The 25,871-nt window shown below is 42.1% G+C and overlaps 2 protein-coding genes across 4 annotated transcripts in view; one reads left to right on the top strand and one right to left on the bottom strand.

The window, feature by feature from the left end:
* SEC24A (SEC24 homolog A, COPII coat complex component) overlaps positions 1-12,859 on the bottom strand; it is a 65,620-nt gene extending 52,761 nt beyond the window's left edge. For both annotated transcript variants that reach the window (XM_047731674.1, XM_047731675.1), the window contains exon 1: positions 12,364-12,859. In XM_047731674.1, coding sequence (XP_047587630.1) covers positions 12,364-12,460 — 97 coding nt within the window. In that variant the 5' untranslated portion in view covers positions 12,461-12,859. The remainder of the gene's footprint in view (positions 1-12,363) is intronic.
* Positions 12,860-23,953: 11,094 nt separating this feature from the next.
* Positions 23,954-25,871, top strand: part of SAR1B (secretion associated Ras related GTPase 1B) — a 32,126-nt gene continuing 30,208 nt past the window's right edge. Inside the window, exon 1 of one of the 2 annotated variants that reach the window (XM_047731676.1) lies at positions 23,954-24,120. The gene's annotated coding sequence lies outside the window, so the exon portion shown is untranslated. Of the gene's footprint in view, positions 24,121-24,412; positions 24,570-25,871 lie in introns of those variants that run through there. The other variant, XM_047731677.1, reaches the window with a different exon arrangement.

Raw genomic sequence — 25,871 nt, 5'->3', positions numbered from 1 at the left:
GTATTTGTGCCCTTAACAATGTAGCCCTCCCCTATCAGTAAACCAAATAATTTCATCTGAACTAATCTTTTTTCCTAGTCTTTCTTTTAGTTAAAGACTAATCCTGTATTTAACCTAATTATTCATTTTATTCCAGATGGTTAAGAACATTCTATTCATTCCTTCCTTAAAACACACATTTACCAAATATCATTGGAATAAACAAAGGTGAATAAGGTCCACTTCAACACTGCCTTCAAGTAGCTCATAGTCCAGATTGGAAGGCAAAGAACCAGGCAAGGACAATAGAGAGTGATGTGACAGTGGCAACTCAGGGCACTATGAGAGCACCAAGGAAGTAACACTTGGTCTAAAGAGAAGGCAGAAAGGTAGCAAAGATGGTTTCCTGAGAAAGGGAAGTTTCAACTAAGATCTTCAGAGATAATCAGAGTTAGTTCCAGGAAAATGAGTATCAAGACTGTTTCCAGAAAGGGGAGCAACATGCACAACAGCCTGTGGTCATACAAAGGCACTGTGAAAAAAGTTCAGTATAACAGACAAAAGCCAAGTGACTGAGAAAATCTCTGCAGTGCAACACAAGTTCAGAATGTTTCCCTTAATGAGTCTGGATTTCAAGGGCGCCTGGGTGGCTCAGTCACTTAAGCATCCCACTCTTGATTCTGGCTTGGGTTGTGATCTCAAGGTCATGGGATGGTGCCCTGAGTCCAGCTACACGTTCAGCACAGTCTCCTTGTTCTTCAACCCCTGCTCTGCCCCAATTGTGTGCTCTCACTCTCTCTCCCTCTCTTTCTCTATCTCCTAAATAAATAAAATCTTAAAAAAAAAAAAAAAAAAAAAAAGCCTGGATCTCATCCTAAGAGCAATGGGAGGCTTGGAAAAGCTACCTGTGAGACATTTTAAATTTGCATGTAAGAGAACCTCTTAGGGATTAGAGAAGAGATCAGAGACTGAAAGGAGTCTACAGCTGTAGTCCAGACAAGAAACCACTGACTAAATAAAAAGCAGCAGTGGGAATACAGAGATGTTTGAATCACTAAGAACATTTGTCAAAAATAATTAAATATGGGCACCTGGATGGCTCAGCGGGTTAAGCCGCTGCCTTCCGCTCAGGTCATGATCTCAAGGTCCTGGGATCGAGTCCCGCATCTGGCTCTCTGCTCAGCAGGGAGCCTGCTTCCCTCTCTCACACTCTCTCTGCCTACCTGTGATCTCTCTGTGTCAAATAAATAAATAAAATCTTTTAAAAATAAATAAGTAAATATGAAGAAGTAAAAACATTTGTCAAAAGTTAATTCATTAAGCATATTGTGGGTCTTATGGGTAAAAACAGATATTTCACAGCCTAATCTTATCACAAGATTTCATGGTTCACTTTGTATTTTCATTTACTGTTTTATCATAGGCTAAACGCAAAAAAGGCCTTCAAGCCAGGTCCAGCCACATGAAAGCCAAGCATCATCAAAATGCACAGATGGGCGATGCAGTAGGTTGAGAGTTGAGAGTCCAACTCTGTTTCTGCTCAGGTCATGATCTCAGGGTCCTGGGACTGAGCCCTACATGGGGCTCCATGCTCAGCACAAAGTCTGCTTAAGATTCTCTCTCTCCCTCTCTCTCCCCCTCTCCAACACGCGCTCTGTCAACTAAATAAAATCCTTTTTAAAAATGCACAAAATAAGGCAGCACCTGGCTGGCTGCCAGCAGAGCATATGACTTTAAGAAAAAAAAATTTTTATTTACTTATTTGAGAGAGAAAGAGAGCCAGTGTGTGCACAAGGGGGGTGGGGCAGCGGAAGAGGGAGAGACTCCCCAATGAGTGGGGAGCCCAACATGGGGCTCAATCCCAGGACCCTGAGATCATGACCTGAGCTGAATGAAGTCTGACACTTAACCAACTGAGCATGTGACTCTTGATTTCAGGATCATGAGTTCAAGCCCCATGCTGGGCTTAGAGCTTACTTAAAATGATTTTAATGTTTTTTTATTCTGAAGTCATTAGTAAAGTAAGTAGTCCATCAAAATTAGAGATCAGAGATTATGAATGGGTCCAGAACACAGCATTGTGATATACAAGTTATTCTGAGCACAGGGCATAAGTTCCTTAAATCTCTTAGTCAACCAAAAGCAGAGCCTCCCAAAAGAATGCCAAAAAACTCAATTATCATAAATCTCCAGCCCAGGAACAACCAGAGATAACTGACTCCTATCGCCTGAAATGAGAAGTCTCCACACCACACCTAAACATATTGCCACAGAACTATCAAATCTCCCATCTATTAAGGGCCCCATTTTTCCTAAAAATCATTTTGTTTTACCCTAAGTGCCGTTCTCTCTCTCCCCTTCCGCTATTAAGATGGCACCTAAGGGGTGGTTGACAGCTCAGTCAGTTAAGTGTCTGCCTTTGGCTCAGGTCATGATCCCAGGGTCCTGGAATTGAGCCCTACATCAGCTTCCTGCTCAGTGGGGACCTGCTTCTCCCTCTCCCGTTCCCCGTCTGTGCTCTCCTTCTCTGTCAAATAAATAAATAAAATCCAGGAAAAAAAAAAAAAAAGGATGGTACCTAAATTCCAAATTCTATCTGCCTCCTTGAGTCACATTTTTGTAAACTCTCATACTATATAAAAAAAATTGTATCTTCTCTCTTACTGATCTCTGTCTCTTGCCAGTTTAATTCACAAGCCCCTAAACACCAAATCTAACAGTGTAGAAAAAGTTCTTCCCCAACAACTGAAAACAAGTTTCATCTTTATTTTTTCAATTTCTGAAGATTTTATTTATTTATTTGAGAAAGATGGTCAAAGAGAGAGAGAGAAAGAAGAATGAGTGGAAATGAGGCAGAGGGAGAGAGAGAAGCTGACTCCCATGGAGTGCGGAGCCCAATGGAGGGCTCTATCCCAGGATCCCAAGATCACAACTTGAGCCAAAGTCAAACACTTTACCAACTGAGGTAAAGCCCCAGGTGCCCCGCATTTTTTTAAGTAGGATCCATGAGCAGCATGGAGCCCAAGGTGGTCCTCACACTCACATTCCTGAGATCAAGACCTGAAGTGAGATCGAGTCAGATGCTCAACCCCCTCAGCCACCCAGGCAACACTTGACTTTAAAAAGAAAAGAAGACTGACCATGATAATTCCCCAAATGATGTTCCAACACGTACAAAGTTAAAACAATCCAATCAGTTTTGGCTTCAACCCAACATAATCCATCACATTATTTAATATGTTAACTTTGAACTGTACTGCTTTTACAGATGTTTTTATTTTAACTTTTACATTGTACAGAACCTATAAACATATGAAGTTTAAGCCTAGCTTTGTGTTTGCATACCTTTTTATTTAAAAAAAATTTAACAAACAAATATTTAACACGCATACGTTAGTTTAAAAAACTGACCGAAGAAATACAACTGATGGGACTTGATGTGGAATTGAATATGTGAGTTCATGTGAAGAAAGTGAATAGAGGAAGCAATCAGGGATAACTCCCCGGATTCCAAACTGAACAACTCAGTGGACAGCAATGCCATTCACTGGAGAGAAGAAGAAAAGAATTGGGGAAGATACAGAACAGCAAAAGGAGGAGGGAACAAAGAATTATTTTAAATATACTTTCAGATGTCACCAAGAAATCCAAGTACAGATGTACAACAGAAAGACATCTATCTGCAGCCAAAGAGATGGATTTCAGCTTATGATATAACTTTGGCAATCACTGGCACATACACAACATTTGATACTATGGGGATTAATGACATCCAGAAGTATATATAGAATAAGGAAAGAAGAAACCTAGCCACAGAAATCATGTGAAAAAATATTTTTTGGGTTTTCTTTTTAATTTTTTAAAGTTTTTTTGGCTTTTTTTTTTTTTTTAAAGTATAATCTCTATAGCCAACTTGGAGCTCAAACTCACAAGAGCCCATACTCTACTAACTGAGCCAGCCAGGAAAGATTTTAAGTAATCTCTACACCCAACATGGGGCTGAAACTCACAACCCTTAGACCAAGAGTCACATGCTATACTGACTGAACCAGCTAAGCACCCCTATTATTATTTTTTTTTTTTAAAGAAAGAAAGAAAAAGAAGAGACCAGGTCAGAACCTGAGAAACACCAAAACTTAAGAAAGAGAGAAAAGAAGGGACGTCTGGGTGGCTCAGTCAGTTAAGTATCTGCCTTCAGGATCCCAGGGTGCTGGGACTGAGTCCCGCATCAGGCTCCCTGCTCAGTGGGGAGCCTGTTTCTCCCTCTCCCTCTGCCACTTGTTCCTGATCATTAAATAAATTTTTAAAAAGAGAGAGAAGAAAAAAGGCAATCAAAAAACGAAGAAAAATTAAGAATACTGCTGTTGAGAAAAAAAAAAAACAAAAACAAATCAGAAGGGTCTTAAACCAAAACAAGTAGTGGTGAAGAACATCAGATGCTGCTTGAAAAATATGAGAAATGAAAAATATTTTTTGTATTTAATAACTAAAAAGTCATCTGTGGCCTTATTTAGAGCTGTTTTGGGGGATGTGTGGAAATAGAAGCCAAATTTAGAGAAGGTAAAGAGGAAAAGATGCAAACAAGAGATTAAAAGCAGATGGCAACACTTGGGTGGTTCAGTAGGTTGAGCATCTGACCTGATTTTGGCTCAGGTCTGTCTTGGGGTTTTAAGATCAAGCCCTGCGGAGGGCTCTGCACTCTGCTTCTTCCTCTCCCTCTGCTCCTCCCCCTACTCTTTCTCAAAATAAATAAATAAATAAAATCTTTAAAAGTAAATGATTGCTACTCGATTACCCAAACAACAGCTTCAGAATCAAAGAGATACAAGTTCCACCTTTGTAAATTCCATTTCCTTTTTTTTTTTTCCCAAAGATTTTACTTATTTACTTGACACACAGAGAGAGATCACAAGCAGGCAGAGAGAGAGAGGGGGAAGCAGGCTCCCCGCCAAGCTGAAAGCCCGATGTGGGGCTCAGTCCCAGGACACTGAGACCAGGACCCAAGCCGAAGGCAGAGGCCTTAACCCACTGAGCCACCCAGGCGCACCTGTAAATTCCATTTCTATTGCTCTCAATGGGATCCCAGAATCCCCATTAGTAAAAATGTCATGTCCTAGGGGTTCTCATGTACATCAGAAGAAACTTTATGAAGAAACCACTGATGTGCCAAAATGCCTTGATATATGATTACTAATGAAATTTAGAATGCAAAAATTAAAAAAAAACTTCAGTATACTATTCCAATGAATAAAAAATAAATTTTATTTTATTTTATTTTTAAGATTTTATTTATTTATTTGACAGAGATCACAAGTAGGCAGAGAGGCAGGCAGAGAGAGAGAGGAGAAAGCAGGCTCCCTGCTGAGCAGAGAGCCCGATGCAGAGCTCGGTCCCAGAGCCGAAGGCAGAGGCTTTAACCCACTGAGCCACCCAGGCACCCCAAATAAATTTTATTTTTTAAAAATATTTTATTTATTTATTTGAGAGAGGGAGAAACAGAGAGAGCACAGGCAAGGGGAGAGGCAGAGGGATAGGGAGAAGCTCCGCTGAGCTGGGACCCTGCCAGGCTTGATCCCAGGACCTGGAGATCATGACCTGAGCTGAAGGCAGACACTTAACCATCTAAGCCACCCAGGTGCCCCCAAAATAAATTTTAATTTTACAAGTTTCTTCAAGAAAGCCTACTGAACAGTCAAAAAAGCACAATCCATAAACTATCCCTTTCATGCAAATTTAATACTAAAGGGAAAAGATGGCGCCGAGAATGGTCTTCCCTAAAATTTGAAGCAAAAAGACCAGCGCTCTTTGTATTCTTTTTTTTTTTTTTAAAGATTTTATTTATTTGACAGAGAGAGAGAGATCACAAGTAGGCAGAGAGGCAGGCAGAGAGAGAGAGAGGGAAGCAGGCTCCCCGCTGAGCAGAGAGCCCGACGCGGGGCTCGATCCCAGGACCCTGAGATCATGACCTGAGCCAAAGGCAGAGGCCTTAACCCACTGAGCCACCCAGGCACCCCCGCTCTTTGTATTCTTAAGCAATTCATTCATTAATCCATTCAGTAAATACATACTATTTGCCAGGGACAGTTTACATTTTCCATCTATCATACATGAATCCAACTGAATGACCAATTTAAATTAATTCAAGGCTCTCCAGAGTATGTTTCTATTAATTATGGTGTCATACACGGAAGTATAAGTAAAAGTCAGAGAAAAATGAACAAGTATTCAAAAATACCACATTTGTGGGACGCCTGGGTGGCTCAGTTGGTGGGATGCCTGGGTGGCTCAGTTGGTTAAGCAACTGCCTTCAGCTCAGGTCATGATCCCAGCATCCTGGGATCGAGTCCCACATCGGGCTCCTTGCTTGTCGGGGAGCCTGCTTCTCCCTCTGCCTCTGCCTGCTATTCTGTCTGCCTGTGCTCGCTCTCTCTCACTCTCTCTCTGACAAATAAATAAAAAAATCTTAAAAAAAAAAATACCACATTTGAGAGAGCAATATGTTCCTTAAACCTTGACAAGTTCCTTCTTTTTGTGTATTTTTTTTAAAGATTTTATTTATTTATTTGACAGAGATCACAAGTAGGCAGAGAGGCAGGCAGAGAGAAAGGAAGGGAAGCAGACTCCCTGCTGAGCAGAGAGCCCGATGTGGGGCTCAATCCCAGAACCCTGGGATCATGACCTGAGCGAAAGGCAGAGGCTTTAACCCACTGAGCCACCCAGGCGCCCCTTTGTGTAGGTATTTTTAAATACAACAGGTTTGAATGATAAATTAAATATTGGGAAAGAATCTGATTCAGCACCTCACCCCACCCATTAAATATATTCTGATCACTAAGAGAGCTGACCAAATGAAACTTAAAGTGCAACAAATGGATGCCACCATGTGAGTACAACTTGTGGGTCAGTCACTACAAAATAATAGCACTTGGAAAGCAATGGAAAGAGAATGCAAATGCAAGGAATCTAAGTGGGGTAGGAGCAATTACAGGATCTGGAAGATATTTATGAAATGTGATGTTGAAATAGCAAAGAAACTGACTATATACTAAAAAAAGTGAAGGTCAGGTCATATAATAATTATAATCCAAAGGAGAATAAGCTACGTGGCAGTTTTGAAAAATGTAAACTTACTATAATCATATGCATCCACCTACACAAAGAAACCAAAGAGAAGTTTCTGATCCTTGATTCAGGCTCTAATTCCAGGTGCTAGGTCCTGAGATTCAGATATAACAATCAGATAAACTGAATAACAGTGGTTAACTAAGACTGCCTAGGCTTGAAATCTAGTTTCCACAATTTATTAACTGTGTGACCTTAAACTAGTTCCTTGTCCACCCATCACAGTTTCCTTTTTTTTAAGATTTTATTTATTTATTCGAGAGAGCATGCAAGTGAGAGAGAGAGAGAGAGAGAGAGAATGCGCATGTGCATGAGCACAGGGGGAGGGGCAGAGGGAGAAACAGATGCAGGACTCTGTCCCAGAACCCCTGGACCACCACCGGAGCCTAAGGCAGACACACATCCCACTGAGCCACCCAGGCATCCCGCATCACAGTTTCCTTATCAGTACTTAACAGTTCTCACCCCACAGTGCAGTTGTGAGGATTAAATGAGATAATGGGTATAATGTAACCTAGCACTGGGTTTGGAATATGTAAACAATAAATGTTAGTTCTTATGGTTACTATATCTGTCTTTCAGGAACTTCCAGTCTATCAGCAGAGACAAACACGAAGCTCAACACCAAAAGTTCTCGCAGACATACACAAAAAGTTTTGGAAGTCCAAAGTTACTGCCCCTACTGAAAACATGAAAAGGCCACAACAATCATAGACCACATGCCAATTTTATTTGTAGCATGCTTTGATCATAACTAGAGATTTTCTATATCAAATACACAATCATAAACATGATTTACATCATAGTGAAACTAAAAAAGACCTACATTTCTGTCATGCCTACAGCAGATGGCACGACTCTAGCATTTAAACTGATGACCAAATAACAACCCCCAACATATTCTATTGTCTTAGTTAATACTGTAAAAAAAAAAAAAATGCTAAAAATACATCAGAAAAAAAGGAGTTGGAAATGAGCTCTAATTTTCTATTACGTGAATACACATTTAGTGACTTAAATTCCAAAACACCTAATTCTAAAACTTCCATTCAATGAAACTGGTAATTCCTAAAATGTGCTAGATACCATGTGGAAAGTTGGAGAGAGGATGATGTGCAAAAGCAGATACCCTTGCTTGTATAGGTTTTATAGTCTAGAGGGCAGAAAGGTATTATTTTACAAAATTACATACATTAGAGGCACTTCAGTGGCTCAGCTGGTTAAGTGCCTGCCTTCGGTTCAGGTCACGATCCCAAAGTCCTGGGATCAAGCTCCACATCGGTCTCCCTGCTCAGCGAGGAGTCTGCTTCTCCTCTCTCTGCCTCTCCACCTGCTTGTGTGCTTGCTTGCTCTCTCTCTCAAACAAATAAACTCTTCAAAAAATTAAAAAATTACATACATTAAACCAGGGAAATCTGGGTGGTACAAATGATGACAAATATCCTTTGAGACCTCTACTATATTTGGGAGAAAGTGAACATTACATAAATACTACCAAAAATAAAATTAGTAAAACTACAGTTTCTAACTGCCTTGGCAAATTGATCCAAATAGTCAAAAAATCCAACTAATTAAAAGTGAGAGTCATGGGATACCTGGGTGACTCATCTGGTTAAACAGCCAACTTTGGACTTTGGCTCAGATCATGATCTCACATTTGTGAAATGGAGTCCCATGTTGGGCTCTGCACTCAGTGTGTAGGATGCTTGTCCCTCTCCCTCTCTGCCCCCTCCCTCAGAGTATGCATGCACTCGCTCTCTCTTCCTCTGTCTCAAATCAAAAAAAAAAAAAAAAAAAGGAAAAAAAAGTGGGAGTCATGAGGAGCACCTGGCTAGCTCAGTCAGTAAAGCATGGGATTCATACTTGGGGTTGTGAGTTCGAGCCACATAGGTACAGAGATCACTTAAAAAAAAAAAAAAATTAAACCTTTAACAAAAAAGAGTGGGAGTTATTATTTGCCTTTAGCCTTATTACATATTAATGAGATGAACATATGCCAGTTTATATAGCCTTACAGTTTCACTGTCAATTTTTGCAAAGAAAATATGTGTACACAAATCTCTACAGACTTAGAAAAACCTGTCTAGACAACCTTTAGATTGCAATGCAACAATCTACCACAGGAAAAAAAAAGTCCTGGTGTGTCAGGAATTACATATAATGACACTATAAAATACCATAATAAGTTACAGAAAAATGGAAAAGGTAACTATTCAGTCTTTTGATTTTCTAAAAAGTATCTGAATATTCAACTGAACTGTAATATGCAATTTAAAAAAGCTACATTGGCAGGTACAAACTTCCAGCTATGCAATGAGTAAATCATGGGGATGAGAGGTACAGCCTAGGAAATATAGTCAATTGTATTTGTAATAGGGTTGTACGGTGACAGATGGTAGCTACACTTGTAGTAAGCACAGCACATAGAAAAGTCCAATCAGTAATGTTATATATCCAAAATTAATTTAACATTATGTATCAACTATAATTTTAAAAAGCTACATTAATAGGTGCCTGGGTTTCTCAGTCAGTTAAGCATCTGACTCTTGATTTCAGCTCTGATCATGATCTCAGGGTCGTGAGATGGAGCCCCTCCTGGTAGTCTGTGCTCACCAGGGAGTCTGCTGAAGATTCTACCCCTCTTCCCCTGCCATTCCCCTGGCTCACCCTCAGGTGCACTCACGCTTGCACACTCTCTCTCTCTCTCCCTCCCTAAAAACAAATAAATAAATCTTTTTTTAAAAGATTTTATTTATTTATTTGATAGAGAGAGAGATCACAAGTAGGAAGAGAGGCAGGCGGTGGAAACAGCTCACTGCTGAGCAGAGAGCCCAATGCAGGGCTCGATCCTAGGACCCTGAGATCATGACCTGAGCAGAAGGCAGAAGCTTAACCCACTGAGCCACCCAGGTGCCCCAATAAATAAATCTTTAAAAAAATAAAAAGCTACATTAAATCTACGGTATGAGTATTCAGGGGCGCCTAGGTGGCCCAGTCGTTAAGTGCCTTTAGCTCAGGTCATGATCCCAGGTACTGAGATCGAGCCCTGTGTCAGGCTCCTTGCTTGGCAGGGAGCTTGCTTTTCCCTCTCCAACTCCCCCTGCTTGTGTTCCCTCTCTCTCAGTCAAACAAATAAATAAAATACATATTTTTTAAATCTACAGTACGAGTATTCAAAAGATACTTTAGGGCCAATAACTGCCCTGAAAGAGTTAACCAATAAAATTGGATTTCAACACTGAACTCTTTTTTCCACCTTCTAGAGAAATACCCTCTCCAATTGTTCACTGCATCCCTACTATCTTTATTATTAGCAGGATGAACAACAAAGAAACCCAGCACAGGCCATTAGCCATTTTACTGAAAATAATTCTACAAAAACTTTAGAAATGGGGATAATAAAGACTTTCAAAATTATATCTTCAAAATGCTATTTGTAGTCTAAGGATTTCCTTTTCTAAATGAATTCTCAATTGGCCCTGGGCAATGTGTGCACAGGGACTGTTTTCTTGTTTTCTTTTACATTCCCAAGGATAGAACTTAGAAAGTGTGCAACAAATGTCTGTTGGACAGGATTAAGTCAACAGAGGTGACACAATCTTTTATACTACATGTTGCAGTGGCTAACTTCCTTCAGTATCACACTAAAATTATCACACTACACTTAAATAAAAACTGACAAGTGTATTTGCAGGATTTGCTCATGTAAAACTGCAATTTATAGATTATAAGAAAAAGCCATAGCCATATGACTTTTTTTTTTTAAGGATATAGAAGTTTATTGAATACACTGCAAGAAAGCAGCAGGAAGGACAGGAGGAAAGGCTGTCTGCAATCATATGACATGTTCAGTTTTTCTGCCTCAAAGTGAAAGTCTTAAAATGATTTCATCCTCAGTGTAAATGTTACTAAATAGCCTAGAATCAAACGCAGTTTACTTAATCTGTTACCACAAGTATGAGAAGGAACAATTCATTCAACTTAATACCATTACAGTGCTTACACTTATTCTTGCTTCTGCCTACATACCTGCCTACTCAAGACATTTTAAAAAGTCTTTTAGAGCATTCTTTGTAAAGAAGCACTAGTCTTCTCTAAACACAATGTAAATTGGGTATTTTAGTCACTGGCTATTTTCCGGAACTTCACAAAAATCTTAGATTACAATGGGCATTTTATTTTTTTTTTAAAGATTTTATTTATTTATTTGACAGAGAGAGATCACAAGCAGATGGAGAGGCAGGCAGAGAAAGAGAGAGAGGGAAGCAGGCTCCCCGCTGAGCAGAGAGCCCGATGCGGGCCTCGATCCCAGGACCCTGAGATCATGACCCGAGCCGAAGGCAGCGGCTTAACCCACTGAGCCACCCAGGCGCCCTACAATGGGCATTTTAAATATATTAGTTTTATTCTAAGTTTTGTTTCGATGAGCTAAAGATTTATTGGTAAATCAGTAACTTGGAAAGATATTGGCAAAAAATCTTTCTTTCTCTAATATAACAATTATGGTAAGTTTAGCCAATCACAATGTAGGACAATTTAAAGAGTCCTAGAAGAGGCATAAAACTAACTCTCACACCAAGTGAAAAAGTGCAGTGCCACATGTACACTCTCGAGAGAGGTTCAGAGGTGTTTCCGACCACTTTTCCAAGTGAGTAAAAACCTCTGGAAATCAAACAGGAGATCATCCCCTATTATTTGGTTCTTCCAAAGCTGAAAAACTTAACAAGTGGCCTAAGTACATTCGCCTATGGTTCTGGAAGACACCAGCAGGCCTTAAAGGGGCCTGCCAAAAGCACATTCATTTACCTCCATAAATTCAGACGTCCCCCACCCCCACCCCACCGCAGGCCCTGTGGAACTGAAATGAAATCAATCAGTCCCGGAGCTGTGCTGTCTGGAAGACAGGGTGAAGTGGCAAGGAAGGGGAAAGCACATAAACAGGCACTACGAGTCTTGCATGCGAGTACTGAGGTATGCACCGAATCTGTATCTTTCACCCACGTATACCCAGCGTGTTATATTCAGCAAGCACTCATTAATTGTTCACTGAACGCATGAATAAATAAATATGAAACACTTAAGACGAGTCCGGGATTGAGGCTGGATATTCACGGCGGTCTCCTTGGCCCAGGCGCCCATCACCACCCGCTCATTTGCCGGGCCGGGAGGTCACCCTCTCCTGTCGCCATAGGCAGCTGCAGTAACCAAAGGTCAGCTCGAGCCCAGGCCGCGTCAGCCGCCCGCCCCCCGGGCAGTACTTACCGTTGCTGTAGAGAGACCCCGACGCCGAGGCGGCCCCGTTCTGGGCCTGGAGGCCGGTTGGGGCGCCGCCGGAGGCCGGTATCCCCGGCTGGGACATGACGACCGTGCGCGTCGGGGTTGGCAGGGGATGGTCGGGGTCTGCGACAGCGCCACACTAAGAGCTGAAAGACGACTGCTGGAAGCGGAGGGAAGGAACCACCAACTCAGGACTGAGGCGAGGAGAGAGGGCGGCGCATCATGTCCTAGGCCTGGCGCTGCATTCTTCCCAGCCCGCGAGCGGCCACGGGTTGGCCTGGGAGCTGACGCCTGGGAGTCAGACAGGTGGGGCCGAGAACGCCGGGCTGGAAGGCGGCAGCCTACCGAAAGAGGAGAGAGGCCCCGGCCGGAAGTGCCTGTCAGCCGCTGGCCGCGCAGGCGCAATGGGGACACGTGGCACTTCCGGCTCCGGGCTCGGTCGAGGTCGCCGCCGCGGTCGGTACGCTCTTTTTCCCCCTTGGGGCTTCCCAGAGGCCGCCTGACAGCTCCGGGTGTCCCAGCCCGAAGGACCGTGCTCGACCTCGCCTGCCACGTCACTGAGTCGCACCGCCGGCCGGAAGTGGCGTGTGTCACTGCTACGGAAATCCCCGCCGTAGTGAACGTCATCCCGCGGGCAGGGCTAGAATCTGAGGGCAGGCCTGTCTTCGGGAGCCACTTTCGAGGGGTGGGACTGACAGTTCCTCTCCTGGCGTTTATGAAGATAACCTGAGACGACAGACGTCATCGTCCTCTCTCAAAACTATGCCTCTGGTAGCTGAACTGATGAATATTTGTCGCAGTATTTCATTTCACATTTCATTATATTCCAAGTGTAAATCATAAGGGTTTTTGGGGGGGGGTTTGTTTGTTTGCTTGTTTTAAGGGGGGGTAATTATGTACGTGGGTTAAAAGTAATCAAATCGAGGAGCAACTCTTTTTTCACTGGACGACTCAACTAATTTTAATTTTGAAACTCGCTGATTCATAGCATAGTCACGCGAAAGTTCATTAACATCATCACATTGAACAGGTTTAAATGGCAGTTTTAGTTCCTCTTCTAAGAAGTTACAGTAAGGTAGAACATTCAAACTTCCTTTCTGGGCAAACAGACTTTTTTTTTTTATATACTTTTAGGGAGGTGGGATAATACAGTTAATTGATGATCTCCTTAACCATTTTACCTATCTTCATTCTACTTGGGTTTTTCCTGCCCTGAGCTGATGACAAAGCTCTTCTTTAATCTACAGATTTGTTCTGTTGATTAAAGTGTCCTACCAAGGGCGCTTGGGTGGCTCAGTTGGTTGAGAGTGTGCTTTCAGCTCAGGTCATGATTCCAAGGTCCTGGTATGGAGTCCTGCATTGGGTTCCTTGCTCAGGGGGGAATCTACTTCTCCCTCTTCCTCTGCCCTTCCTCCCTACTTGGGTTCTCTCCAGTAAATAAATAAACCTTAAAAAAAAAAAAAAGGCACACCAAGGATTTTGTAAATGCCTGCTATGAAATACTGTATTTATATTGTATAATGTTATGGTATATAATCATTAGAGCAAGAATTAAACCATTGTGTCAGACCTGAAAAGCAAACAGTAAGAATTCAAATAATTAAGGGTTAAATTTTATCCTAATCCTGTTTTTATCATTTGCCTCAGAACCTCACTAAAAATGTATTTGCCTTGTGTGGAGTTAAACAATTAAACTCCTTTGCACAAGATACAAGTATGAAGGTTTCTTTAGAATGAAGATGATACTTTTAGTCAAACTGTTTCCCTACAACAAAATCCCAAATCATATATCCCAAGATCACTCAAAAATATGAGCAACACAAGCCTCTCAATGTTAAAAAAAGAAAACAGATCTCAGAGAGACTGTACCTTCCTGAGGTCAGAGAGAAAGTCCGTCATTCTTCACAGGGACAAATGCTTAGACCTGGTATCAAACTTGCAGTAGTTTAATTTTTTTTTTCTTTTTTAATGCAACTCCTTAATTGGTTTATTGACTTTGGCACCGGAGTTTCATTTGGTTAAATCAAGCCTTCTTTGGACTTTATTCTGTTTAAGCAATATCTGTGTGCTCAGAGGGAAAAAAAAAACACCTCAAAGATTAGACATTTTGAAACATAAATCATGGTTGGTTAAACAAACCAATGGCTGGCTAAACAAACCAACCACGGTTGGTTAAAAAAAAAAACCATAATATGCGAGTAAATACTCCTTTTTCTAAAATTTGTCCCCCTTCCTCGTGTTGTTTTTATTCCCCCAAAAAACTATGGCTAAGTGATAGTTTTAAAATACTTAGGAGATGCTGGGGGGAGTGGGGGTAGGACTAGGGTGGTTGGGTTATGGACATTGGGGAGGATATGGGCTACAGTGAGTGCTGTGAAATATGTAATGCCTGATGATTCACAGACCTATACCCCTGGGGTAAATAATACATTATATGTTAATAAAAATAATTTTAATAAAAAACAAAAAGCTAAATTTACAATAAAAAAATAAAATACTGAGGAGAAAAGAAGCATTTGTCATCTGCCCACTCTCAGGGACAATAGGAAGTTAAGTTTAAGGAATTGAGGTGAGACAACATAGTTAAAAAGGTAATTTTCTTTCTTTCTTAAAAATATTTTATTTATTTATTTGACAGAGAGAGACACAGCGAGAGAGGGAACACAAGCAGGGGGAATGGGAGAGGGAGAAGCAGGCCTCCCCTGGAGCAGGGAGCCCAATATGGGGCTCAATGTGGGGCTCAATCTCAGGACTCCAGGATCACTATCAGAGCCAAAAGCGGACGCCTAATGACTGAGCCATCCAGGCTCCCCAACAGTAATTTTCTTTTTAAATGTCATCCATACATTGTCAAACCCTTCTCTGACTTCTTAAAGTGTGACTATATAAATACCAAGGAAAAATTATTAGTGCTATTACGAGTTGCTAAGGGTATGATTTTTTTTAGTTAACTATGTGAATCTATCCTCCAGTACCATACATTTTTCTAAACTGATGTCAGTAATATATTCTACCTTTTTATCCTTGTTTTCCAGAACAAGAGGACCTTATGCCATAGATACACCCTTCATATGTATATGTATCTGATTTTCTGCGCATTATTTTCAAAGCCTTCAACCCTACTAAAGATGATAAACAAACAAAAAAATAGGTGATACTTCAGAGTCTCAGCAGGAGACAGCACTATACAAAGAATATTCCATTAAAGGTGATTATTTATTTTAGACCAAAGAGGTAGACAAGCATTCCTAATAAAATTCGCTGACAGGGGCGCCTGGGTGGCTCAGTGGGTTAAAGCCTCTGTCATGATCTCAGGGTCCTGGGATCGAGCCCCGCATCGGGCTCTCTGCTTGCTGGGGAGCCTGCTTCCCCATCTCTCTCTGCCTGCTTCTCTGCCTACTTGTGGTCTCTATCTGTCAAATAAATAAATAAAATCTTTTTAAAAAATAAATAAAAATTCGCTGACATACAGAAGTGAACCAGGCTCATACAGGAGGGCCCCTTTGCCTGCCTGTTCCTCACTGTTGAATTGTCAACTGATAAATGGAAACAATTCTGTTTACTTTTCAGAATAGGGGAGTTAATTTAGGTCCTTTATTTATTTAAATATGTGTCCTATTTCAAACAAACAGACAAACAAAAGGTTTCAGTCACAAACAACAGGTTCTGAAATTCTTGTGACTCCATTTTAAGAACAGTTCCCTTGGCCTCATTTGCCTCTGTCAGGACATCTGTTTGTATCTAAAGTCAGTAGCTCAGAAGCTACACCGCAAGAGCACTCATCTCACACCAAGCCAGTAAATCCCATTGTTCTCTTTGAAAACTTTTCATCTTTATGTAGTTTCTTGCCATTCTCACCACCCACTGGTTAATTGTCATCATTTTGCACTGGAGCTCCAGGGATAGCCTTTCTGGTTTGCTTCTCTCCAATCCATCTTACATGTTTAACTGAGTTCCTAAATACTGATTCTGTCTTTATTCTGTCTTTTCCTTTACCCCAATACCTATAATTGCTCCCCTTGCCTGTTCCATCAAGTTTCTCTGCATGGCTTTTCTCATCTTGTGCAGAGTAAAACACAAATCCCTACTCAACCTTCTAAGTCCCACATGGCCTGGCCCTGATACCTCTCTGTCTTCATCTTCCACACTCTCTCACTCACTCCACTGTACACATACTTGCTGTTTCTCTACCTACCCAACCACAAGCCTGCCTTTTACACTTAACTTCTTTTTTTTTTTTATTTGACAGAGAGAGAGATCACAAGTAGGCAGAGAGGCAGGCAGAGAGAGAGGGAGGAAGCAGGCTCCCTGCTGAGCAGAGAGCCTGATTGGGGGGGGGGGGGGGGGGGGGGCTCAGTCCCAGGACCCTGAGATCATGACCTGAGCCGAAGGCAGAGGCTTTAACCCACTTAGCCACCCAGGCACCCCTACACTTAACTTCTTAACCCTCAATGCTCTTCTGCAAGATACACCTATGGCTCAATCTCTCACCACTTCAGGCTTTATTCACGATAACTTATTGTTTACCCCTTCTCTGAATACCCCTACAATAGCATACCTTCCCTGCTCATTCTAACCCTCTTATCTTGCTTATTGTGTTTTTTTTTTTCATAACACTTCTCATTGTTAAATGCTTGAGGCTATGTTTACCTTTCTTCGTGGAATAAAATTCTATACATATCCTCCCCATTCTAAGGTAATTTTTTTTATTTCATATGTGTCTTGTTTTTAGATCCTCAGAGAGTAGAAACCAAGGATGTGTCCTTTTCACATCTATATTCTCGGCAATTGGCTTAGGGCCTCCCCTTTAACAGGTGTTCACTAAATGTTTTCAAGTGAATGAATTTAAAGTGTCATCTTTTCCCATCTTCTGACTATTTTGCCCCTCAACAATTCACTACTACAAGTTCATATTTCAAGTATAGTCTAAACCACATTACTAGTACTTATTTCTAAATTATGTTGTCTTTCATTCTTTCAGGTTCTTTTTTTAAAAGATTTTTTGTTGGGGCTCCTGGGTGGCTCAGTGGGTTAAAGCCTCTGTCTTCGTCTCACGTCATGGTCCCGGGGTCCTGGGATCGAGCCCCGCATCGGGCTCTCTGCTCAGCAGGGAGCCTGCTTCCTCCTCTCTTTCTCTCTGCCTGCCTCTCTGCCTACTTGTGATCTCTGTCTGTCAAATAAATAAATAAAAATCTTTTAAAAAAAGATTTTTTGTTTATTTTATTTAAAGTTTTATATATTTATTTGACAGAGAGAGATCACAAGTAGGCAGAGCAGCAGGCAGAGAGAAAGAGAGGAGGAAGCAGGCTCCCTGCTGAGCAGAGAGCCCGATGCGGGGCTCGATCCCAGGACCCCGGGACCATGACGTGAGACGAAGACAGAGGCTTTAACCCACTGAGCCACCCAGGAGCCCATAAATACATTATTTTTAAATTTAAATTTTGGTCAGTGGTGTTGAAGTATTGGTACTGAGACAACGAATAACAAGTAGGAAACTGGTTTGGTTAGGAAGGTCAGGACAAGAGGCGACATTTAAGGTGTGATCCAAAGGATGAGAGAGGTAGCTATACAAAGAGAGAAAATGGGAAGAAGAAAGGCTCTGGTCAAAGGGAACACCACCTACAAAATGCAGAGGCAGGAATGAGTTGCTATGGTGAGCAAGGCAGAAATGGCAAGAGGTAAGATTGGAGAAGTAGATGGGGCAGAGCAATACCTCTTGTAAGGCATTGTAAAAAGTTTATAGGCCTTGGGAAGCAGTTGAAGAGTTGTAAAGAGGGGAGTAATTTGATCCAAGTCATGCTTTAAGATGAATGCAATTTTATTTTATTTCTTAAAAAGATTTTAGTTATTCATTGGAGAAAGATACAGAGACAGAGGCGGAGAAAGAGAGAGCACAAGTAGGGGGAGAGGCAGAGGGAGAGGGAGAAGCAGACTCCCTGATGAGCTAGGAACCCGACCTGAGGCTCCATGCCAGGACCTGGAGATCATAACCTGAGCCAAAAGATGCTTAACCATCTGAGCCACCCAGGCACCCCTGAATGCATTTTTAAAAAATCAGGAGGGAAGGCACCTAGGTGGCTCAGATGGTTGAGCATCTGCCTTTGGCTCAGCTCCTGATCCCAGAGGCTCCCTGCTCAGCGGGGAGTCTGCTTCTCTCTTCCTCTGCCTCTTCCCTATCTTGTGCGCACTTTTGCTCTCTCTCTCTCTCTCCCTCACTCGCTCCCTTTCAAATAAATAAATAAAATCTTCAAAGAAACTAAAAATAAAAAAATCTGGGGTGCGTGGCCGTCTCAATGGGTGGAGCATGTAAATCTTGTTCTTGGGGTCATGACTTTAAACACCACATTGGGCCTAAAGCTTACTTTAAAAAACTCCAACAGCTCTGATGATAATTGACTGCAGGGAGAAGAATGGAGTTGTTGCATTAAACTAGGCCAGGGATACCTGTAATCTGCGGTGAGGTTTCTATTGTGGGAATTTAAGTAATACAAGTTAAAATTCTGGTCTTTGATAACTCCTTTATTTTAGCTAATAATATGCTATCAATCATGACATCTTACAGGTTTGTTCAAGGGTTTATAGATTCTCACACACAACTCCATATTTCTTTGTTCTCACAGACCCAACCTAGGCCTGTGTTACCACTCACCTGCATGATTGGACCAACCTCATTCCTGAGCTCGGTTTTCAGTCAAGCTGTTCCAATACAACCCATGCTAGTTGCTGCTAGAACAAACTAACTTTCTTTCTTCCTTAAAAAATTATTTATTTATTTATTTATTTATTTGGCAGAGAGATGGTGAGAGAGGGAACACAAGCAGGGGGAGTGGGAGAGGGAGAAGCAGACTCTCCACCAAGCAGGGAGCTCAATGCTGGGCTCTATGTGGGGCTTGAATCCAGGACCCTGGGATCATGACCTGAGCCCAAGGCAGAAACTTAACGACTGAGCCACCCAGACACCCCTAGAGCAAACTTTCAAAAACAACACTGAACACGTTTCTGCTCTACTCAAATTATATTTATATATTATAGTGATATATATAGATATCATATCACTATTATATATATATATATAATAGAGCTCAAGAGGCTCTATAATATGGGAGCCTAGGTCCCTGATAGTCCAGCCCAAATCTACCCAGTCAAATCATAATACCTGCCTGGTGCTTTTTCCATCTCTCCCCCCCCCCTTTTTTTTTTTTTTTAAAGATTTTATTTATTTATTTGACAGAGATCACAAGTAGACGGAGAGAAAGGCAGAGAGAGAGAGAGAAGGAAGCAGGCTTCCTGCTGAGCAGAGAGCCCGATGCGGGACTCGATCCCAGGACCCTGAGATCATGACCTGAGCCGAAGGCAGCGGCTTAACCCACTGAGCCACCCAGGCGCCCCTCTCCCCCTTTTTGTATGTTATTTTCTCTTATATCATCCCTTCTGGATATTAATCCCCATTTTACCTACACGGGAACTCTAAGTGGCTAGTTTTGTTAGAAGCATAGTCTGTGGCTAGATGTTGTGCTCTTATCTTTTATATTCTATTAAAAATGTATCCATTAAAATTCAGAATTTAGAATCATTAATTACATGGTAAAGTGTCTATAATAAATGTTTTGAATTTTAAATATTTTATAAAACCGTGTATAGTATGATTATAATCTAATAAGAGTGGTTTAATCTGTGAGGTGAGACTGGGGGTGATTTTTGTTTCCATGAGGTATTTTTCTGGATTTTCTAAACTTTTTCTTTTCTTTTTTTTTTTGACAGAGAGATAGAGGGCAGACGTAGGCAGAGCAGCAGATAGAGGAAGAGGAAAAGGTAGATTCTCCACTGAGCAGGGCGCCCGACCTGGGGCTTAATCCCAGGACCCTGGGTTCATGACCTGAGCCAAAGGCAGCTTCTTAACTGACTGAGCCACCGAGGCACCCCAAACTTTTTATAATTAATATGTATTACTTTTATAACAACAATCACCAAAAAGAATGGGGGGAAATATGTTATGTAGCCTTTAAGATTGTCTCAAACACTGGCATCACTGGCTTCTTCACTCCCTCATCACCATCACCATTTTCTACATTATCCTCTCTCCCCCCATCTTTTTTTTTTTTAAAGATTTTATTTATTTATTTGACAGAGAGAGATCACAAGTAGATGGAGAGGCAGGCAGAGAGAGAGAGGGAAGCAGGATTTCTGCTGAGCAGAGAACCCGATGCAGGACTCGATTCCAGGACCCTGAGATCATGACCTGAGCCGAAGGCAGCGGCTTAACCCACTGAGCCACCCAGGCGCCCTCCCCACATCTTTTTTGAAAGTCAGGTGTGACTTAACACATTTTCCTGCCAAACTGGGAGGTCCTTGAGTAAAGACACTATGTCTTGCCTATTGTCACAACTCTCCATTCCTAGCCATTTTACAATTTCTTGCTGAAGCCAGGAGTTTAGATTTTTTAAGGCTGAATAAAATGCCAGCAATATCAGGAAAGAAAGGCTATCAAGGTAAGAGCTATAATTTTGAGGAGTCCAGTGAACTAGTCCTTTAACTACTTAGAAGCATTTGTTAAACCTGTTAACCTTAAGCGGCACCTGGGTGGTTCAGTGGGTTGAGCATCAGACTCTTGATTTCTGCTCAGGTCCTGATTTCAGGGTTATGGGATTGAGCTCCATGTTGGGGGTGTCATCCTGAGCATGGAGCCCGCTTGGAATTCTCTCTCTCCTTCTCCCTTCGCCTGTTCCCAGCTTACGTGCTCTCTTTGTCTTTCTACAACTGAAATAAAACAAAACAAAAAAATCTGTTAAAAATTAAACTGTCAGTTATCTTACTGGGAACAAAAAGTTTATTCTGAAATAGCAGAGAATTGCATTTCCAGACACACAGGCTAGGGCTTTGCAAGTCTAGAGAACATGGGAGAGGACTACTCTTTACAGAGGAATGGCTAAGTTGAGAGGCCTTTGTTATAAACAAAACACCTCTCAGAATAAACTGGGAGCTCTAAGTGTAGTGGCTTTTCATTGGCTCAGTTGTGACAGTCTCTCATTGGCTGGGCTGTTGCTGGACAAAGAAATTCTTTCCTCCTGCTACAGAGGTAAATACAGTCTTTTTCACATGGGGAATGCAATGGAGGGGTCTGCAATAGAGGAAGAGTGGTATAAGAGCTTCTATGTCTGGTTCCTGACTCCACTGTGTGTGTGTGTGTGTAATACACACACACACACACACACACACACACACATATATATATATATAAATAATTTTAAGATTGATTAAAATTTATTTTTTAAAGATTTTTAAGATTAAGATTATTTTTTAAGATTTTATTAAGATTTATTTATTTAATATGTGTGTGTGTTTTAGGATTTATTTTTTTTTATTTTTTTTTTAAGATTTTACTTATTTATTTGACAGAGAGAGATTACAAGTAGGCAGAGAAGCAGGCAGAGAGAGAGAGAGAGGGAAGCAGGTCCCTGCTGAGCAGAGAGCCAGATGCAGGGCTCGATCCCAGGACCCTGGGATCATGACCTGAGCTGAAGGCAGAGGCTTTAACCCACTGAGCCACCCAGGTGCCCCGAGGATTTATTTATTTAAGTGATTTCTATACCCAACATTGGGCTCCAACTCATGATCTCAAGACAGAGTCCCATCCTCCACTGACTGAGCCAGCCAGGCACCCCTCCTGACTCCATTTTAAATGAGATTTCCTTTTATTAATTTTAAAGAAATCAAACAGGATTCAAGAGTAGGTAAGTGGAAAGGAGAGTAGAGGGGAACCTAGACTGGAAAAACAAGTTCCTCTAACTCAGATCAATGGACTTTAGGGAAATTCTTCAATCCCTTGAAGACAAAAATGTACCTAGGAGGGATGCCTGGGTGGCTCAGCCAGTTAAGCGACTGCCTTCCGCACAGGTCATGATCCCAGGGTCCTGGGATTGAGCCCTGCATTGGGACACCCTGTTTGTGTTCTCTTGCTCCTTGTCAAATAAATAAAATCTTTTTTTAATTTTTTTAAAAGATTTTATTTATTTGACAGAAAAAGAGAGATCACAAGTAGGCAGAGAGAGGGTGAAGCAGGCTCCCCGCTGAGCAGAGAGCCCGATGTGGGCCTCCATCCCTGGACCCTGAGATCATGACCGGAGCCCCAGGCAGAGGCTTAACCCAATGAGCCACCCATAAAACGCTTTTTAAAAAGTACGTAGGAGACCTTCATTTATGAATGGATCACTTGCTCATATGTATTGAGCACCTATTATATGCCAAGCACTGAAAACAGGTTCAAGAGAGGAAAAGGTAGATATGGTTCCTGACCTTAGGAAGCTTACAGAAGGTCTATTGTGAGAGACTCTACACAAACAATCACGTATTTACTTGGACAATTATAAGGTAACTTGAATGGTAATAGGCTAATTATACAGTTGCTGGGGAAACCAATTTTGGGAGGGAGTTTTGTTTTATTTTTTGTTTTGATTTTTAAGATTTTATTTGATTAGGAGCTCCTGGGTGGTTCAGTTTTTAAGTGTCTGCCTTCCACTGGGGTTATGATCCTAGGGTCCTAGGATTGAGCCCCCCACATCATACTCCCTGCTCATGGGGAAAGTTGTTTTCCCTCTCCCACTCTCCCTGCTCATATTCCTGCTCTTGCGGTTTCTTTCTCTGTCAAATACATAAATCACACCAAAATTTATTTATTTATTTATATATTTATTTGAGAGAGAGGGAGACCTGGGGGTGGGCAGGAGGAGTAGAGGGGTAAAGGGAGAGAGAGAATCTCAAGCAGACTCCCCAGTAAGCACGGAACCATATGTGGGACTGGATCTCAAACCCTGAGATTATGACCTGAGCTGAAATCAAGGGTGAGAAGCTTAATTGAAAGAGCCACCCAAGCACCCCTGGGAAGGAGATTTTGATGAGAGGTCTCTGTGCTGAGACCTGAAGAGTATAGATGACATAGGGAGGTAGAGAGGAGAGGTTTAGAAAATTTGTTCTAGCAGAAGAAATGGCAAATGTGAAGGGAAGACACATGGGCTAAGGCATTTTCTGAGGCTGCAACAGAAAGGGGGAGATCCAGCAGAGGAACTCATAGAATTTTCTTCTATTAAATAACCCATTCTTTAACCCCAAACAGCTCCTTCTTCTGTCCCTATGGCCTCGAAACCAGGCTTGCAAGCAATCTTGAGAGCCTGACACTTCCATTCAAGGCACTCAAATATTCTTATTTAAACACATTTAAGGAAGATACCGTTAATCCACCAGTAAAGAACAGCAGAGACAGGACAGTCTTGTTTAAAGCTCAAAACCTAGCATCCAACACATTATCTGGCACATAATTACGTTTTGTAAAATTACTTGTGAATTCAAGAAACAGGTGTACTTTAAAAAATATATTTTTAAAAAATGTATTTTTAAAAACGGATGGAATGTATAATTTTCCCAAGCTACAGACTCGCGTTTGCTTCTCTGCCTAGGCCCTCGGACCTCTGAAGCCCTTTCTTACCAGCATGGGGAGGCGAGGTTGGCTCTAGCCCTCAGGCGCGCTCAGCCTAGGTGTTGGCGGCGGAACCGCGAGGAGGCGGAACTTTGGGCTCGTGGAACGCTGGCCCTGCGGACCATCGGGAGGGAAGCACCGCACCCCTCCCAACCCTGGCCCGGAAGGAGCTGACGGGAGCTGGGACCTCGGCAGCCATCGCGCTTTGCAGTTCGAACTAGAAGGTTGTGGGGCGGACTCCAGGTGGGGAATTGCGATCTCTCCATTCGCAGGTGAGTGGCGGTCTCTTCCCCCGGTAGAACCGGCAGGCGGCAGCTGTGGATCGCAGGGAAAGTGCACTTTTCGGGCCTGAGCCCACCGGGGCCCCCGGTTGTGGCCAAGAGAGAAAGGGGTCCCTGTTTTCCTCTCCGGAGTCAGGCAGCACTAAGGGGAACGGGTTCTTTTCCTGCTCTGCGGTGGTCGCTGTTAGAGTCCTCTGGATAGTGCACCTGCTGCTGTCAAACGGTGTCATCTGAGGAAAGAACGAGCTGACTGTAAGGCGCAGATAAGCCCTTCCTTCCCCTCAGCCTCAGTTTCCTCACCTGATGAGGTGAAGGCGGCCAGGATCACTGACAGCTCCGGACCCTGTGACGCGGTGTTTTCAGCTCTCCCAGTTAGTGTGCTGGCAAAGTGAGCTTCTTTACTAGTAGAAGTTAACGTTTGGCCATAGCCCAAGTCCCAGGTGAGTGGGAGAAAAGATAAACTGGTTGGGGGAAAACTAATGATTTATAAATTGTTCCCAGATTTTTGAACAGCATAGAGATTTGTTTTGACAACAGCTGAAACTCTGACCTCACTGGCCCAAAAACCAAACTCATTAGGTACTTAAGGTTTTTGGTACACTCGGGCAAAACGAGGTGAGGGAATCCTTTTAACTTGAAAAATTAAAAGTAGTATTATTTGCATATTTATCTGTCAAGCTCAGTATTACCACGGGTCTTACTCTGAAGAATATCCTAGGTTCAGTGTTAAAATACCAGTTTAGAGGATGAAAGAAGGGGCGACTGGGTGGTTCATTCCGTTAAGCGTCTGCTCATGATCTCAAGGTCCTGGGGTCAAGTAGGGCGTGGGCTCCTTGCTCAGCGGGGAGTCTGCTTCTCCCTCTGCTTCTCCCCCTGGCTTGGGCGCACCCTCTCTCTTTCTACCTCAATAAAATAAAACTTAAAAAAAAAAAGTATGAAAGAAAATGAAACATTTACTGTCTCCTATGTGTGAGGTGCTAGCCATTCACACAATTCATTAAGGACGGTAATGATATCATCTCCATTTTACAGATGAGGAATAAGGGAAAATTAATAATTTGTCAATAATTGTGGTGCTGACATAGTAAAGCAATGTATATCTAATACTTTCTTTTAAGATTTTATTTATGTATTTGACAGACAGAGATCACAGGCAGGCAGAGAGGCAGGCAGAGAGAGGAAGGGAAGCAGGCTCCCCGCTGAGCAGAGAGCCGGACTCGGGGCTCGATCCCAGGACCCTGGGATCATGACCGGAGCCGAAGGCAGAGGCTTTAACCCACTGAGCCACCCAGGCGCCCCTCTAATACTGTTTTGAGGATTTAAACATTCATTACCAAGATATTTGGAACTTAGCCAATCTTATAGTTCAGTGGCATTTTCTTTTTTTTCTTTCCTTTTTTCTTTTTCTTTCTTTTTTTTTTTTTTAATTTATTTGACACACAGAGATCACAAGTAGGCAGAGAGGCAGGCAGAGAGAGAGAGAGAGAGGGAAGTAGGCTCCCTGCTAAGCAGAGAGCCTAATTCGGGACTCGATCCCAGGACCCTGAGATCATGACCTGAGCCGAAGGCAGAGGCTTAACCCACTGAGCCAGCCAGGCGCCCCAGAAAAGGAATGTTTTGACTTTATTTTAGAAATGTTAGAGAAGCATTGTTAATAATTACAAAGATAAGTAGTTGAAAAAAGTACATTTTAACCACCCTTTCCTTGCACTTCAAGCAGGAACTAAGACAAAAGATTAGGC

The sequence above is a fragment of the Lutra lutra genome, chromosome 5, assembly GCF_902655055.1.
Source record: "Lutra lutra chromosome 5, mLutLut1.2, whole genome shotgun sequence".
Lineage (NCBI taxonomy): Eukaryota > Metazoa > Chordata > Mammalia > Carnivora > Mustelidae > Lutra > Lutra lutra.
This window is presented reverse-complemented; position numbering and strand designations above follow the sequence as displayed.